The sequence below is a fragment of the Pygocentrus nattereri genome, chromosome 13, assembly GCF_015220715.1.
Source record: "Pygocentrus nattereri isolate fPygNat1 chromosome 13, fPygNat1.pri, whole genome shotgun sequence".
Taxonomy (NCBI): Eukaryota; Metazoa; Chordata; class Actinopteri; order Characiformes; family Serrasalmidae; genus Pygocentrus; species Pygocentrus nattereri.
This window is the reverse complement of record NC_051223.1, coordinates 34,227,795-34,246,394: the sequence shown is the minus strand read 5'-3', so window position 1 is coordinate 34,246,394 and position 18,600 is coordinate 34,227,795. Positions and strand designations below refer to the sequence as shown.

Sequence of the window (18,600 nt, the reverse complement as noted above, 5' to 3'; positions counted from 1 at the left end):
TTTAAACCAGAATCCAAATTATAGTTTAAAAAAAAACAAAAAAAAAAAAACTTTTTACTGTAATCCCAGTAAGTACATATTACAAGTGAATTTATTTGGCTGAAAAATCCTTTTGTATATAACCATAAGCCACAAAATAAACTACGTTTCCCAAAGAGGACTTCTCATTACTCTTTCAGCGGTACAAAACGTTTGACAGTCCATATTTACAACAGCATGCTTCAAATTTGAGGGTGCTAATAAGCCCAACATGCACTATACGTGTAAGTGCTGGTCTAGGATCAGCCCCCCTTTTCTGTGTGCTCATATGTTAAACTGCATCAGCATTTTTGAAAGAAGAGTGCATATAATCCCTGAAAACCCTGAAGATGTAGACGTTAACATCACAAATGTGATATATTTACACTCCCATGACTGACTGACATGCTGGCGTGCAGCATGTGGGTCAACATATTTTGTCTGGAGCAGTCTGGTTTGGCCAGTCACATGGCCCAGCTTTAGAGTTGACAGCAGCCCTGCCTTTCATAGTCACTGTATCACACATCTGTCGTAAGACTGGGACTCTTCCGATTCTTTTGGCGTCTCTGTGACGACAGGCTGATTCTTCTGTCTTCTCTTCGTACTCCCAGACCCTTCGTTGTCCATAATGTGCTGCAGTAGCTCCTTACTCTCACTTGAGGGCAGGTTGTAGAAAAAATACTGTGGTGCCATTTGAACGAACCTGAAACGAAGAGGAAAAATGAAGTGTTTGTAAGTGTTATAGTGTGTCAGAAAATTCAGAATGATGGCCACTGGGGTTACTTATAGTCTTAATCCTTTCATCATTATGCTGAGTGTAATCTGTAATGCTACTTTAGGTGAGCTTCATCCATGATGACTCACCATACACAACACCGACATGATAAGCACAAGCTTAGGGGAGGTATATTGGAGAGCGTATGGCAGGACTCTTAAATGAAGCAAGGATACACCCAAAGAATGTTTTCCTGTGTCTAGTGGGGATTTCTGATACTGATCAAGTGTTTTATTTTATGACAGTCACACAATTTAGGCAAAATGTTAGGCTAGAGATTAAAGTTGTTTTCTAATTGACCTTTGTCTAATATTGGCTTATGATAATATTTAACTGACTTTCCTGATTTAGCTCCCATTAACTTTCTATGGAGTGAATTGCCAATTCGTTTTACATGTGCATGACAAACACAAGATGTAATGTGTTTGTGGATTAATGTGAAATAAGCATGTTAAAGTACTGTAAACACACCATCATATTGCTTAGAAAAGAGCAAGTGCTGCATATCTCAGAATGTGCCGTTTCTGCCTACACTAGTTTATACCAGATCTCATGCATGAAAAACAAAAAGTACAGACTTACACCTCAGGTGAGATTTGTGTGACCATGCGGACACAGTTGTTGTCGGAGAGCGTGTACTCATGAAACAGCACCCACTCGGGCAGACCAAGCTTGTGTGCTTTTGCGCCATAAGCAGAAAGAGGGTGAATCTGGGCTACGTGCTTATTGCTCAACATGAAATAGTTTCCTGAGCCGTCCACATCCCGAGCAATCTGACCAACACAAACAAGATACAGGGTACGGAAATTGCATTAATAAAAGAATAAGACTGTGCTAATTGGTCTCTGACAACTTTATTTATTATTAGTACGTGAGCATTTTTAAGTAATGTGAATCTGGGTGAGGAACCAGTGCATTTTAGGGCATTTTTTCACCAGGTAGTATGTCACAGCACAGTACAGTGACAAATGTAAACCATCAACAGTCAGAACCATGAAAGTAGGCAGAGTTCTGTTTAGCTTGACTGATCACACTTCAGCATGCAATTTTAGCATCAATAGTAAACACAATTACGCAAGCAGCAACACTGGAGGAGCTTCAAGCTCCACTTTTACTTGCCATTTGGTTATATGTGAAAGTCACAGGCAACAGCCTTTATTGCTCAAAGTTGCATAAAAAGAGCACAATTCTGACCACATTTAATGGCATACGAACCGTCATTTGACGTGGAAACAAGTGGAGATTTGAGCTCGAATGGTGAATCAGCTTCATTGCATGAAACCAAGCACAGGCCAATCAGTAACTCATTTACATATCATTCACATGCCACTAATCCATGGAGATGTTCCACTAGGGTGCCAATTAAACAGCATTCAGCAGCTCATGTGCTGGTGGCTGTGCTCGTAGATTGAGCAGTGAGTGCACTATTACACCTACTGACCACTTTAGGGTTAAAATTAAGATTATTAGAACAATTAAAATGTGAAATAAATACTTTTTTTTTTAGATGGTAGAATGATTTGATTGTGTAGTGTGACTATTTTCCCAAAAATGCATATTAAACACCATATTACTGCAGTGTAGGAGACATACTAGCTAGGCTTTGTGTTTATTTTTGGTGCGGAGTCAGTAGTGTTAAACAAAAGCACAGTGTAATACTTTTTTAAATGGATAATTAAATAGCATTTGTTTATACCAATATGCCTGTAAAATAAGCACATTCCACTTTCGTGCACATGGCAATGCAGTATAAATCAGTTGTACTATCATTTTCTATGTTTATTCTTATCATTAGCATAGAGGACACCAATAAAGTTTTGGTTAACCATCTGCAAATCATGCTTTTTTTTTATGTTGTTAATGTTAAACTATTCATCAATTTTATAGTTTTATAACCATACTGCCTGGTGGGAAAAATGCCATTAGACAGAATATTTAAAAGTTATGAATTTGCCTTAATTCACATTATGTAAAATAGCTAATTGCATGACGACAGTGGCAATATGTAGTAGGCCTGCCATGATCATGTGATTTTGGCTGAAAACAAATTGCTATAAAAAGGCACCAAGTTCCCTGAATTCACACCGCTTGTGCGTCATAAATATAGGACTGTGAAAGATAACTGTGGAACACAACTGCGGTCAGTTACAGTGACCGGCCTAATATGTAGCCTTATGTTGACATAAGCATGAGTAGAATGACTATTATACTAGAATTACAATTCTATTACAATTTATTCATTACACATTGGCAAATCAAGCATACTTTTATTAATGACAAGCATCTATTAAAACAGTATCTGTGTGAAGGCTCTTTTACCTGCATGAAGTAGCCAGCCAGCAGTGCTCTCTTGATGTTCAAGGTGTTGTTCTTGGTGCCAAAAGCAGGCTCAGAGAGTGGGAGTTCAAGCCTCTTCAGTATGTCAGTCAGTTCACTTCTTATGGCATCTGCAGTCTGCAGAGCCGCGGAGCACAGAAAGTAGTCCTGACACCACTTTTCCTGCGTGAAATCTGACGCCCACAACACAGCCATCACAGTCATATAGCACTGAATTATGTGACTCAGTCCTGTGGTGCTATGCCTACTGAAAAGCATGTAACATTAGGATGGTTTTGACTGATCTACTCACATGGTTCTCTCTGGCTGCATTTAAAAGCATTGTAGATGTTGATCAGAGTGAAATGGTCTCCCTCTGGGTGATACAACTTCATGTGGCATTGCATGGCTTCTGTCTCCAAGCCAAAAGGGGGATCCACAAAACAGCTTGGAGCTGACAGACAGGACAGGATAGGAGGAGCACATGTGGTGACATACTGAAAACAGCTTGTGGGTAATAGGCAGTAAGGATGCAGCAAGCGACTCCATGTAAAACGTTTAAAAGCAAACAACAAACACTCAAAAAGCTGCCCATTTCTGTCTGGTCCAAGACCAACAATTACACTCGGTGGAGGCTTTAGACCAGGGGTGTTAAACTATGTTCCTTCCAGGTCACAGCTCTGCAGAGATTTGTGTTTTCCCTCTTCTACCACTGAATCCAGCTCATGAAAGCCTTGCTAGTTAGTATGATCAGACTAGGTGTGTTTAATGTGGCAGAATGCTAAACTCAGCAGTGCCATGGCCCTGAAGGATCCCAGTTTTGACACCCCTGCTTTAGACTAAGCCTAATCTTTAAAACAAAAGGTCAGTGTCAAATGGAGAACAACCAGTGGCTTCGTTAATTATAGCTCAGCTACTCCACAAACCCAGAGTACTACAGCTACTAAGTAAAGCCTAAAGAGCTGTGGCATTTCTACCTGCTAGCATTGCTGCAATGGTTAACACTTCGTTAACACAATCAAACTCGCAGGAGGCAAGCAGGGCCTTGGCCATCTGTGGGTCCAGTGGGAACTCAGACATTATGATCCCAATCTCAGACAAGTTTCCATCATCATCCAATGCGGCAAGATAATCCAGCTCTTCCAAAGCCTGCATCAAGCCTTCAGGATCTGAGAGGCAAACAGCAACAACACAGACGTGTTAATCATTACTACAGAAATTTTTTTTTCATTCAATACCTCTTGTTTTCATTTTTGCAGCCTTTTTCAAAACAGAATTTGCAAGTGACCATTGCCCTTTACATTGCGTTAAAATGTCATGAGGAATGGACCAATAGAAATGTTCCAAAAAAAAAAAAAAAAAAAAAATCGCTCCTTTAATTGCAGAGTTAGAACTGTGGAAGATTACTGCTGTTCTGACCACTACAATATATTGCTTGGATAAATATCTCATTATATTGACTTAACATTGCAGTAGAAAGTCATGTTTGTTTAGATATGTTAATGGTACACAGTATTCAAGCCCAAATATCTCACATTTTTTTCTGAGTGTATTAAGATCCTCCCAATCAAAGTTATTCTTGCTGTACTGCCCAATATGATGACCTGCCAACATGCTTTTGTGTAACCGAGTCCACTTCATTGAGGACGCAAGTTTTCCATTTTTGGTCTCGGAGGTCCCCTGCAATGCACAAGTTGGTGCTTCCCTTCGTCCAACACACTGATGTTGAACTCATGATACGTCAAGAGTGTTGGAACAGAGAAAGCACTAAAATGTGCAGTGCTGTGGCTCTCGTGGGTCAGGATTGGGAAAGTGGTTTAGAACCTTCTCTACACTGCGATTTAGGGTGCCATGCTTTAGTGCAGTGAAAGTAACCACACTAGTCCTCTATTTCGGAGTCTGCTGATCACATTCCTGTGTGATGCAGTGTTTGAACCCTCTTTTCCTGTTCTTTGTGTCTGCTGGTCTAACAAGGCCTGCGCTGTCATATCTAAAGAACAGAGCTCTTTCTCTGGGTCAGTGTCTCGCTGAGCTCACAGGATCATTTGTGTTTCCCTCTCAGGACGAGCTCAGGCTGCACAACAATGACGCAGAGGTTAGCAGAGACTAGTGCTGTCAGCACAGCTAACACGCATCAGCAAACACCAGCACCCACAGACACTGACCCATCTGTGCCACAGGCCTGCACTCACCCCATGCTATTCTAAGAGCACGCAGAACCCTCTGTAACTGCATTCACCCCAGCTAAACACAACCTCACTATCTCTCTCTCTTTCACACAAACCTGAACCTTTGATCACTGCATATGTAGAAAAATGACCTTCCATATAATACATACACCATATCACTGTTGTCAGAAGAAAACCTTGTACCTCAAAAATGGTAACTTTTTAGGAGAAGGAAAAAACCTACTTTACTTCAAGTCCATGGAACCAGACCCTAGCTCCTGTTCTGTTCCTATAATAATGTACTGTGTTTAAGCCAGTGTGGTACTTTAGATGTGGTTTACAGTTTTATACAGCATCTCATGTTAAAATAACGGAAAAGCCATTTTCAGTACAGATTAAATTGCATCATGCACCTTATATTAAAGCTACTATAACATTCTTGTAAGTATATTTAAATACATCAACACATACAGTATATCATTATCTTTACTATAAAGTGCCAAAAGCACTTCTCAAGCCGCAAAAAGACCAGTATCCTCACTGCAGTTTAATTTTTCAGTTTTCCATTATCGAAATGTTGAAAGAGCTATCTGAGCTGTATTAATCTGTGGGCCAGGGTCAATGCAACAAGGTTATACTTAACCAGATATCTAATAGCATGTCAGCTTACTTTGCACCACCTGTACCAACACAAAATACCAAAGAATAAATAAAGCTGGAACCTTTAAGATTTATAATAGAAGTGTGGTTCACTTCAAAGCGCTGGTCAGAGCACAGACAGGCAGAAGAGTGAACTCGGAAAACGTTAGTGAATGAAAGAGGAAGTAACTTTAGCGCATCCAGATCACTACTTCACTCATTATTAGGAAATTTGTACCCACATCACCAATAAGGACAACATTGAACTATAATTACATAGTTGGCATGCTTCTGGGGTTGATTCACTTTTATCATGACAAGCTTGAAAAACCACAGTAAAACAGCACTCTAAACTCTGTATGTGAAGATTTGCAGCATGTAAAAGAATGAACTCTACCAATATGGGAGAAAGATCCCATTAGCATGACGTGACCTCGACAGTAAACTGAAAAATATGGATACAGTGATCAAACCTGAGCTTATCCACAATATACTGCTGTATCGATACTATGAACACAGGCCTACTATCAACCCTGAGCCTTCACAACCCTACCAACTGATCCCAGATCCTTTATAAAAATGGAATGTGGTCTTCAGGTGCTGACCTGGTCTGCTGATGAAGTCACAGTGTCCAAGTCCAGCCACCTCCATCCTCTTCAGGAAAAGCACAGTGGAGGTGATGTTGGCTTCCAGGATCCGAGCAGGAATCTCAGCAGGCAGCTCAGCCTCTTCAGGGTACAGGCAGAAACACTTCCCTATTCACACACAGACCATGAAGATTAAGTTTAGCCCAGCACAATGCAGGATTTAGCATGGAGAATCAATCCCAAAAATACAGAAGCTTCGTGCAGTTTTGGTTCAAGTATAATTTTACTGATCCAGATTAAATTTAATCCTGGATTTAAAACACTTTTGCTACACTGTAATGTATTCTAAGGCAAAATCAAATCTGGATCAGACATAAAATATTACATAACTCGGAATTCATAATCTTAAGCCTATGGCTGACTGGAAATATAAAGAACGTACTGAGAATGCATCAACCGGACAATGTTTTGTGGACATCACATGTGCTTTAAATGGAATTTCCTAAGACTGCTTGTCTTAATGGCTGTCTCACCTGTTGAGCCAGACAACTGTTTACGGATCTCTGCCCGACATCTACTGATGGGTCTGATCACCTCAGAATTGGCTCGTATACGCGGGTTATACACCTACAGAATATATTACCAGAAGTGTGAATGAAACACCCACATACAGTTAAAGCACTAACAAGAGCAAAGATAAATGGCACAATATGCTTCAACCTCACATAGTTTCAGGAGGTGCCCATTGATTAAAACATCAGTAATACACATAGTGGCCATTTAATAAGGTGCATCTACTCACACACATACACACACACCCACCCTATAATATGAGAGAGAGAGAGAGAGAGAGAGAGAGAGAGAGAGAGAGAGAGAGAGAGAGAGAGAGAGAGAGAGAGAGCTGCTCTGTGTAGTATACTATAAATGGTCTGTCAGGAGGAACCTAAACTCTTGTCCTCATCAGAATAATAACCTATATTCTCCCCCTCAACTGCTTTTTCACTTCAACCAATTAGCAGTGGTGGACGAAGTACACAAACCATGTACTTGAGTTAAAGTAGAGATACCCAAGGTAAAATATTGCTCCAGTAAAACTAGAAGTTCCTACCTTTAGACCTCTTCAGTAAAGTACAAAAGTATTTGCCTTCAAACATAAGTTTCAAAAGTAAAAGTACTAAATATCCTGTTGCCATTTTTGTAACAAAACTCTTGCTTTATCAACTCATTTTAGGTGAAAATACTCCAGTGTCTCTTCGTAAACCAGTCTTTTAATAGAATGTATTATGGAGTCACTGATGTCTATTAAAGTGATCATAAGCACAAAACACTGAAGGCAAAGAGTTTCCATCAGGGAGAACCGAGTGGCTCTGAAATCACTTTTTGTGAACAAGCAAAGTTTCAGTTTAAGATTTATTTAAAACTTACAAGTTTAAACGTAACAACCTGCTTTAAACTCAGGTTCACAAATGAATTTCCTTTACTGTATTGATCTGTAGGTCTCTGTTTTTTTTGCAGATTGTAGTGCAGTAAAAAGTAAGATATTTGACTTAATGTAGTGAGTGAAAGTAAAAAGCTGCCCAAAATGTAAATACTTCAGTACAGATATACGAAAAAAGTACTTAATTACAGTAACAAATTACATTTACTTCGTTACTGTCCACCACTGCCAATTAGAAAGCACTGTCTTTGGCCAATAACCAATAAATCTTTCATGGAAAGGGGATGTGATCCTAACAAACATCCCATTCAGTCTAAACTATTTTTGTAAATGTTTGCCACAGACACAGCTCTGGGTAAAATGATGAAAGAGGTCTGTGTATTTGAAGCGTTTCAGTCCACATTGCTGTATGATGGAAAACATTATTTTTACTGCTACTGCAACAACAACAACAAACAACAGCAACAATAATAATAATAATAATAATAATAATAATACCTTGATTCTGGTGCAAAGCCTAATCCCTACACTGTATTATGAGAAAAAAAAATTCTTGAAAGTGGTCTGTAATGCTTTTTTAGAAGAAAACCCTTAATTAACAGATGTGTATTAAAAGGGTCTTGATTAAAAGCCATGATTCTATTTAAAACTATGCGCTCTATAAACAATAATTCCATGCCTAAATGGTTACTGCATGATAAAAATGGTTATTCAGACTGATGAAGAATGTGTTGTATATGACACTGTCTAACGTGATTTTTCCATTACAAGCTTGACACTGTAACAATAGCAGAATCCTTTTTGGGGCCATTTAGAACCATATCAAGCACCTTCTCCATCATCTGAAGAAGCATTTCACCAGGCCAAGAAACATGTCTGCATGAAATGGTTCTATATAGAACTAAATGTTTATAAATAGAACCACTGCCTTGTCCAAAGAAGCCTTTTTTAAGTGTATACTTGGTATGCAACACTCAGTAAACCGGCTTCTGAATACAATCAGAGTGCAAATATGCAGGTAACAATGTACAGAGTGCAAAAAGCATAATGGAATATTTTTTACAGCTACAGAGTTACACACAACAGCCAGTGATTTGCTTAACTAGCTCTAAAATGCAATGTGATATCACTATATTGCAGATATGGAATTACAGTTCTCAGATAAGGCTTCTTTTGGACCCAAGTCACTAATTTCCACAAAGCATATTTCAGAAAACATGATGTTACTTTCAATCGATATATCACTTACATATCTCTTCTCCACTCCAGTGTCAATCACAAAATTGACTGTGCCCACTGACCAAAACATGTCTTCTGACTGGCTGCAGGAGAGAAAGACCCTCCTACTTTTGTTCTGTCCTTCGGTGATTGGTGGGCAGATCCCGGCATGGCCCGGGCACAGAGCCACTGGCATCAGGTCCCCAAGATTACTGCTTAGCCTGGCTGCCTCTTTAGCCAGAAGATTGCAAGCACAGCTGACCTCCTAACACATAGACAATCTGGTTTTAGTCCACTTATCATACCCTTTTCGACTAAAAAGGTGATGTTTGCTACAATTCAATAATATAAAATTTCATTACCTAATGTGACACTGTCTCCTGTAAAACAGTGGTGTCAAACCACCCCCCCCCCACACACACACACAATTCACTCTGTCAAGCTAAACTCCTTTGTTCCATCTTCAGAACATGATGTGACTGAAAAATAAACTGCTCATGGTTGACAGAGTGAAGTCTAGAATAATTAGAGAGGCTAATTATGCAGCACAAAAGTCAAGAAGGCTAAATAAATTCCAGTTTGAAGATTAAGTCTAATTAGAAATCTCTGCACCCTGTCAGTCCATTCAGTGCTGCAAAATCACAAGCGTCTGAATAAAACTTCTCCCATTAACGAGTATTACAGATACAATTTTACCACGTTGTTAGCCATCGTCTTAGGATAGCTGTGACACTGCTTTGGTGGTTCCTCATTGAGGCTTCATGTTTTGTAATTACCCAACCTGTCTAGTTATACAGATGAAGCCAAAGCTTGTGGATTTCCAGAGTATAGAGGTCATTGGACTGCATTTACCAACCCACAAATTAATGACACCTGGCTGAAATACACTCTTCACTCTACTCTTACTACTAATCCAAACCCATTTGCACACTGGAAGTCATGTAAATTCGCACCTGTTCTGAGGCAAGGAAAACAGCCAAGTCCCCCGGCTCTTTGGCCCTGTGCACCTCCAGAACGAGCCTCAGAGCGGCGTAGAAGCTCTCTGTTCTGCCTCCACTGCTGTAGACCATCTCAGAAGAGCTTGGGGCCTCCACATGCAGGTGGGGAACACCCCCGTAGTGTGCAACCAGTGTATCTGAGGCTGGGGGGACAGACAGCACCACGACCCGGAGCTCTGGACGCTGGATGAGAACCTCCCTAAGCAGACCAAGGAGAAGGTCTGTGCTCACAGTGCGTTCATGGGCCTGGTCAATCACCACCACCCCGTAGTGCTCTAGCAATGGGTCTGACATCATCTCTCTGAGTAGAACATCGTCGGTGCAATACCTGCAAATGTTTTCAGGGTTAAATATACAAGTGCATTATGTAAAATTAGGAATATTGAATCTTTGAAATGCAGTCCTTCAAGCTCATGGAAGTCACACAAAATATTAAATATGGCTCTAATAGCACCACAACTTCATTCACCAATGTTATGAAACATATCTTTGTATTTGAAGTAAATTATTTGTTTGATTTTCACATTACTTTCTGTGGGCAAGTTGCAGTTCAAGTGAAGGTCTGGGGTGCTGGGGTTCTTTTTATACACACCCACTAATTAACCGATCAATTAGTGAGCACACGTAAGGCTGTAAACTAGGATTGGGTGCATTACATGACAAGGCGACAAAACTTTTGTCTTGCCAAAATCTGACCTTTCTGTGTTCATTAAATGATCAATATTTCTGCAGTTAAGCAAATTTATTTCGTAAATTAAACCTAACTTTCAGCTTTCATATGAGTCATTTCTAAAACCAATGGATGAATTTAAAGTCAGGTTATAAGCTTTTGTTTCCACAAAATGGATAAGCGTCAGAACTTCTGTCAGGGACCGTATGCGTCTGTGGTACAGCACAGCGTGGTTCTGTATGGTTCTACATTGGCCCAGCTCTACACGATACTTACAATATGGCTCTGTGTGGCATTGGCATTGGCTCAGAACGACTCAATGAGATGCATGATCGAAGATCAGAATCAACAGAATTGCTGTTTAAGAATTTTAAAATGCCAATTGAACCGATTAATAATATGACTTGTTTATATTGCAACTTTAGCTAGTAGAAAGTACTGGAAACAGTGTGTTTCATGTGGTTATTTAGCTTACACCGTGTAAACTTCAAAAATAGGCAAAGAAAAATCTAAAATTGATTATATATTTTTTAAATTAGGACAAATTTGCTGCAAAGAAATCCAAATCAACTATAAAAATGCAGGATCCATGCTGACACTGAATGGCACTGCATAGCACCTTTCAGAGTGTATTGAAGCTATGCAAGCGTGTATGTGTGTGCACTATGCACATACCTGAGAACAGTATCACTGGAGCAGCAGTTCTCCAGTGGTATGCAGTAGCCCACCTCATGGCCAATGTTGACATCCATCTCATCAGCTACACGCAAGGCAAGGTCTACGGCCTGCTGCTTCTGGATTTGACTACAGACCACCACGCCATGCTGATACTGCGCTGACAGACAGAACTCTGCGCACCACTGGGGGATCTACACAAAATACAGAAATACACAGACACCTGATTTAAAAACATGCTCTACAAACAACACAAACACTAAACACAATGACTCTTGGGGAAGGGAAAAAAATTACGTACAGAACTTCATTTTTATGTTTGTTTCAATTAGGTTTTATTCAAAGAAGATGGACTATTTTTATCTGCTAATACCTCACGAATGTTCACACAACGCAAATGTGCACATGAGTTTTCCAAAAGGTGTTTAAAAAGCACATAAAAGCTGCAGATTTTACTCCTAATTTTAAGGATCTTTCAGGTCTAAGGATGGGCACCACTTGTCTGAATAAACACAAAATACAGGCAAAGCAAGGCGAACCTGGGCAGATCTAAAATGAGTTGAAATCTTTCTCCCAGTTCACAGACAGTGCCACAGCTGAACACCTGAAGATTTTATTATGCCAGAACTTCTTACATAGATGTTGAAGCAACTTTGTAAACAACTGATTCAGATCATACAAACACCGACCAAAACACTGACGCCTTTCTGTTCCACTAATGCTAATAATTTAATAATAATAATAATAATAATAATAATAATAATGCTTTGGCAGCAGAGTGCTGGGTCCTGGGCAGTGGATCACGGGCGTTTCTCAGTGGGAGGCCTATGTAAGAGCTTTCTCGCTTTGAGCTTAGCAGCTGGAGCTTTAGGCTATTATCGTGCCAGGCTGGCAGCCCTGGGAAAACTCTCCACCCAGCCATTAGCCACAGAACAGCATCTGCTGAGCTCAGGGCACTTGGTCAGTACTCACTGCCACTAGGACACAACTCGCATGTGGTGTGGGAGGAGGAGGGCTTTCTAGAGGGACCGTCTGTCCAGTAGCCAGCCACACAGCATCTGGCCTCAGTCTGACAGGAGTGGGTTACCCAGATTTACTCAGAGTACAGGGTATACTCGGTGTATAATCTCTGTTTATTAAGACAAGCCCCTATTCTACAAACAGTAATTGATGTACAAAAGTCATACTGTGGTATGCAAACCAAAGTCACATTTTATACATTTCAACAAACCATCTGCTTAAGATTTGCTATTTAGTCACAGGACACAAAAACAAAGACCCTCCTGTTTTGGTAAACTACAGGCAAAAGCGTGACCCACAATGAATAGACTTACTTAGCTTTTAGTGCGATTAGAAAAATATGTTGTCTCTAACCCTAAACATCGTGATCATGCCAACAGTCAGCAGGCCTGCCCATTCAGATGACCTTTTTCTACTAAAAGATTCACAATCAGATCAGCAAAAACCCTCTGTTACCAACATCCAGCAAACGTTCTGAATGAGGCCAACCACACTGAAGTCTCAGGCTGGCTTTGTCTTAATGATGGAGTAGCTTCAGATGGTAGGGTCTCTATAGCAGAGGTCTGTAACCACAACCCTGTGGCATTTCAGCCATACAGTAATGTGCTTAGCCATGCACAATGCAGCAGGTCAGTTCTAAGTTGAGCTGAGCCTGACCCCCCACAAGTCTTCACGTCAGTGAGTGTGTGAGGAGAGGAGAGGAACACAGTCTAAAGTTCCCTCCTCTATATTTAGGAGCTCTTCAGGGCCTGACACTATCAGCTTGCCTGTTAGTGCCATTGTCTGCTCTTCTGACACACTTTCTAATGAACACAGGACACTTTAGCTACCGATGGCTTCGGTTTCATCGGTGATCACATGGCCCTTTTTAACAGCTCAGCAGAGGCAGGTGGAGTAGGCTAATACAACATGCAAGTAAAAGCAATTAACTTAATCAAGTAAAAATAAATGCCCAAACTCAACTTGAGCATGACTTCAAGATAAATATCAGGCCAAAAACCTTTCAAGTACTTTCTAAAAAAACTGAAGGAGCTCTCCACTGTACTGGATGACTGGATTACAGGTTGACATTTGTGGAGGTTCTTTAAAATAATAATGAATAATTCATTAAACATGACCATTTTCTCACCTCTCTATCTCTTGGATGTTTCTGTTGCTGTGTATATACATAAATGACTTCAATTCTGATTAGCTGCCATTCATTGTGCCTCATTCAGAAAGCAGTATGGGCTGAAACTCTACTTATAGCTTCAGCGCCCAAGGCCAGTGCTAAACTTCTGTAGACATAAGTAAACACACTGAATTTCATGAGATCACAAAAGTAATATATTTAAAATGGGTGGGTTTAAACGGGCTCATCATGTAGACTGGTGAGCGACTGGTACATTTTGGAAAATTTAACAGATGTTTTCAGACAACAGCAAATACTCATACTGCATAGAAATAGGGGCCCTTTAACTGCATGAAACCAAGTAAAAGGATCAAGGTACTCCCCAATCGGATGGCCAGTATCAGCTAACATGGGTGAAATGAGTCCAAAGGATCGCGTAATGAGTGACCTGTGGCTAGACCCACATGATAAGCAAACATTGAATAAATAGAAGTGCATGGACTGTAAATACAATAATTCAATATCAATGCCAGCTGTGAGCAACAACCCGAGGTTATTGTTTTGTGCTTTAACTACTGTCTCCAACAACAACAACAACAACAACAACAACAACAACAACAACAACAACAACAACAACAAAATAACAGCAAACTGCAAGGCACTAACTACAAACAGGTGAGAGGAAAGTCTGACTTATCTGAATTGTACAAGCTCTGTACACGTTACTGGATATTATACATATTGCAAATAGAGAAATTAATGCATCTATTCAGTCCGAGGTACATTTTGTAAGGCAGTATTCAGAATATAGTTATTTTTATATTTGTAGGAGAAAGCTTTTAAATACTTACCCACTGAAATTAAAAAATATACCATCTTTCCAAGGGACACCACCACTGCTCGTTCACCGTCATTTAAAATCATGAAGGTGTACAATACAGAAAAACAAAAAAGAGCTTCTTTACAAACTCAAGTTCCTACTAAAGCCTGAGTAGACTGATAAACCAATATGATGATCCGTTAAGAAAAAAACGTTACTAAAGGTTTTTTTTGAGAAATGATGGAACTTGTGTGCTAAGCTTAGTGTCTGTGTTAGAGCGAAACACTTCAGAGGCAAGATTTTGTTATTGGGCTACGGCGAATTGCTTGCTTAAATCACGAGACGCGGCAGTGGGATTATGGGAACAGCAGTGGATTGACTGAAGCAGATGAGAGCCAAAATAATGTTGGGAATTTTTTTTTATGTTTTCATCAAACATTAAAAGAAGACTTACAAGAGGAAAATGCCAAGAAGCAACAATGAATTAAAAATCATAACAGCAGAATTTCCTCCCATGTACAAAAACTCTGAATGTGTTTTCTATGTGATGTAAAACTTTACTGAGCACATTTAGGACAGTGTATTCAATATTCAACCTTCACTACTTTTCCCAAGTATTCTGTCCAACCACGCAGGCTCAGTGTTGACATAAGAGCATAAAACACAAGAAATAAGAACATAACATGAGACAACAGCGTAAAAACACAGGCCAACAGGCGTGAAGGGGAAAACAGAGGATACACTGAAGCTTGCCTGTGTAGTTTTCCCAGTCTTCGTGGTGCCTGAGACGACGATGAGCTGACTGCTTTCTAAAGCCTTAATGAATTCACCTCTACTTCCCCAGACTGGGAGGCTCTTCCTCTCCCTCAGAAGCTTGTAATATCGGGAGGAGTAGGGCAGACCATCGAACTGGTTCAGCTCCAGATCATCTCCAAAGCCAAACACATCATCAGATCCTTCCACAAACTGCGAACTCAGTTCTCTTTCTTCAGCACTGCTGCTGAGCTCCATGGCGCCCACCCGGCTCACAAAGGGCTCCTGGAGTCTTCAGTATGTCCAGAAATGCTCTGGTTCTCAGTAAATCCCTCTCCCGTGAGCTTCTAAACCAGCCTATACCACTCGGCCATGCGATGTCCGAAACGCCTCGAGTTTCCAGATCCAGGGCTATCACTGGGAGACTTGTTGCTGCGGTTGTTCTGCTTAGACTCTCTCATCATTACTGAGCTGGACCCACGTGCTGCACCAATGAAAGGTCTCGATGGATTTAGGGTATTTTTCACGGCCCGTATGCCGACCAGTCCCGCCTCCTCTGCTGGGATTGGCTAGTGGTGTCTGGCATTCTGCGTTGGGATTGGCTGCTAACTCAAAACAACGAAAGTCCTCACTGCCCCACGACTTGAGATACGCACACTAGGGTCACCAGCCCTCTTGGAGATCCACTTCCCTGTTTACTTCTAACGTGCCTCTAACATGCTGCCTCTCCCTTGTCTGACACCAGTGTATCCTATTTTAAAGACTTCCGAGGAAGTTGATTAACTGGAGCAGGTGTATTGCAGGTGGATCTAGACCGCAGAGGAAGGTAGATCTCTAAAACCATATGTATATGGAAAAACCTTGTATCTTTAAAATAAGTTTAGAGGAAAAGTATTAAACCTACTTTACTTTTGATGTAAATTATTGATGTAAGTCATTTTGGGCTGTTTCCTTTGGTCCATTCGTCATGAAATTCACACACAATGTAAAGGGCAACAGGCATTTTCAAATGATGTCAAAAACTGAAAAATGAGATGCGAGGTTTTCTTCTGACAGTGGCGATATTTGTATCAGTAGGAATGTCCTACCTGTGTACATGTTCTCCTGTTGAAAGTTTGTGTTTGTTAACTGTTTAAAAGTGCTCTTTAGGAATAGGCCAAGACATTTAAAAGGCCCATACATTATCCTGAGGTCCACATTGTGAGCTTAAGTACTAAACACACACACACACACACACACACACCATCATATATCCATCATACTTACACAGGCTGCTTTTGTTACTGTGCCTTTAAGTTTAATATATGCAAATTACATCTGTTCTGACTGGCTGTCCTGTACTGTGCCTCATTCAAAAAGCATTCCAGGCTAAAACACTTCTTATAATGTCAGCATGAAAAGGCAGAGCTAAACTGCTGTAGATGAATAGGTGGTTATGTTACCAGCCCCAAGCCTAGGGGAAACCTGGGCACAGTACAAAGCCCACTTCCCTTAATAAAAGAGAAAATGGACACAGACGTTATGGTGTGCGATCCTCTGGCATTCAAATTTATTCATACACACATACAAAGACATAATGCAATTGAAATACTTGAATATCAATTTGTATAAAAAAAAAAATAGAAAATGGAAAACAAATAAAGACCACAAATTCACAAAATAACCCAACTAATGGAATAGTAAATAAAGAAACATTTTCTCCATAAAATAATCTCAAGGACAAATCAATTCAAAATACAGAAACTCATGAACAGACATAGTAAGAAAACAAATTAAACTAATATACCAACCTTGCTTAACTCGAGCTTATATATAAACAATAGCAATGTGATAAAAACCCTAAACACATATATGCAATAATAAACTTTCACAGCTTCAGCATAAAAGGGAATGCTGAAACCAGTTTAAAGTGCTTCTCAACTCAACTCATAAACATTAACACGACAGTAATTCAATCAGAACCTGAACACAACTACATGCACAATAGCATGGCCTTCCTTCACAGAGAACCCATGTAAAACACTGTAGCAGCGTGGCACTCTCGCAGCTCCGTGAGCTTACACGATGGCATACAATTGCATAAAGTACATCCTAAGATGAGTTAAACAAAGGCAGTAACAGATAAAAATGCTTCCATACATTAATAAAAGAGAGAACGGACACACAAAAAATGAGTTACCTCATCATTTTTAAACATAATGAGTAACAAAACAAATGTATAAGGGTGTTGTTGCATCTTTATTAAGATTTCCAACCCTTTAGTTATGTAAATGTGTTGGTTTTTGTGACATCACAGAATCAGTAAGCTAAAGTTACATTTTCATATATAGGCCATATAGAAACAGCAAAACAGTGTTTATGTACTGTATTACCCAGATAACAAAGTAACAATGAATCAACGTTGATATCACGTCATTTTCGTCTTTCTTAGTTGATGACCAAAAATCAAGTTCAAATCAATGTTGATTCAACAGTTCTGCGTTGAACTGGATAACGGTGAGTCAACATTGATTCAACGTTACTTTGCTATCTGGGTAACTTTTATTTCAAAAAACAAACACACGTTGGTTTTCTATGATACTGGCCCTTAAAGAGCCTGAGTAAATGATATATAAAGTAGTTGCCACAGTGTGGGACAGTATTTCTCAACCCTGGTCCTGGAGGCCCACCTCCCTGAACTTTCTGTTTTACCTGCTCCCACCACACCTGATCCAACTAACCAGCTCATTAACAGCCCCTGATTGGTTTAAAGTGGGTGTATTAAAACAGGAGAAGCACTAAAATGTGCAGGGCAGTGTTGGTTGTTCCGCACCAAAGAGGTTCTCTGGATAGTTGAGTGAAGCACTGCGAATATAGCACGATAGTTCAGCTATGAACAAGTATGGACACTGATAGTCGGACCTAGATGCCGCGTTGGGTCCAGTCAGGCACATCAACAGTTATTTTAGGGCGGTCAACATCGCTGCTGGGCTGCATTCAGTACCATTACAGAGCAACAGTTTAGGTAAAATACTGTCCATAATTATACTATTTCAAGAGTATTGTACCAGAAAGTGGAATAGGATTATACGGAATAGGAACGCAGCGATCCATACTCATGTCTGTGTGATGTGTATGTGAGGTTGGTGAGGCCCAGAGAACCTGTTGATGCGATTGTTTGTCCTCTGGTTTTATATTAAGCTTATTTCAATTAATACTCTATTCAGGGGTCTTAACTTTATGTAGTTATTTATTTACAGTCATGGTTATTGCTTTGTAGGTATAGCATTAATCCTTGTAACGATAGATATCAGAGGTGGACGAAGTACACAGATCATGTACTTGAGTTAAAGTAGAGACACCCAAGGTAAAATATTACTCCAGTAACAGTAGACGTCCTTACTCTAGACCTCAA

General features: G+C 40.0%; 1 protein-coding gene across 1 annotated transcript; it reads right to left on the bottom strand.

Annotated features, from left to right (window-relative positions):
• Window positions 1-73: 73 nt before the first annotated feature.
• Window positions 74-15,900, bottom strand: dhx32a (DEAH (Asp-Glu-Ala-His) box polypeptide 32a). Its single transcript, XM_017701142.2, has 11 exons — window positions 15,207-15,900; window positions 11,503-11,696; window positions 10,113-10,485; window positions 9,191-9,424; window positions 7,037-7,130; window positions 6,522-6,671; window positions 4,087-4,278; window positions 3,423-3,563; window positions 3,113-3,303; window positions 1,376-1,566; window positions 74-721 (listed from the first exon to the last, which is right to left on the bottom strand). Exons 1-11 carry the CDS (start codon window positions 15,462-15,464, stop codon window positions 529-531), a joined length of 2,211 nt encoding a protein of 736 aa, XP_017556631.1. The 5' UTR covers window positions 15,465-15,900; the 3' UTR covers window positions 74-528.
• Between the last annotated feature and the right edge of the window lie 2,700 nt (window positions 15,901-18,600).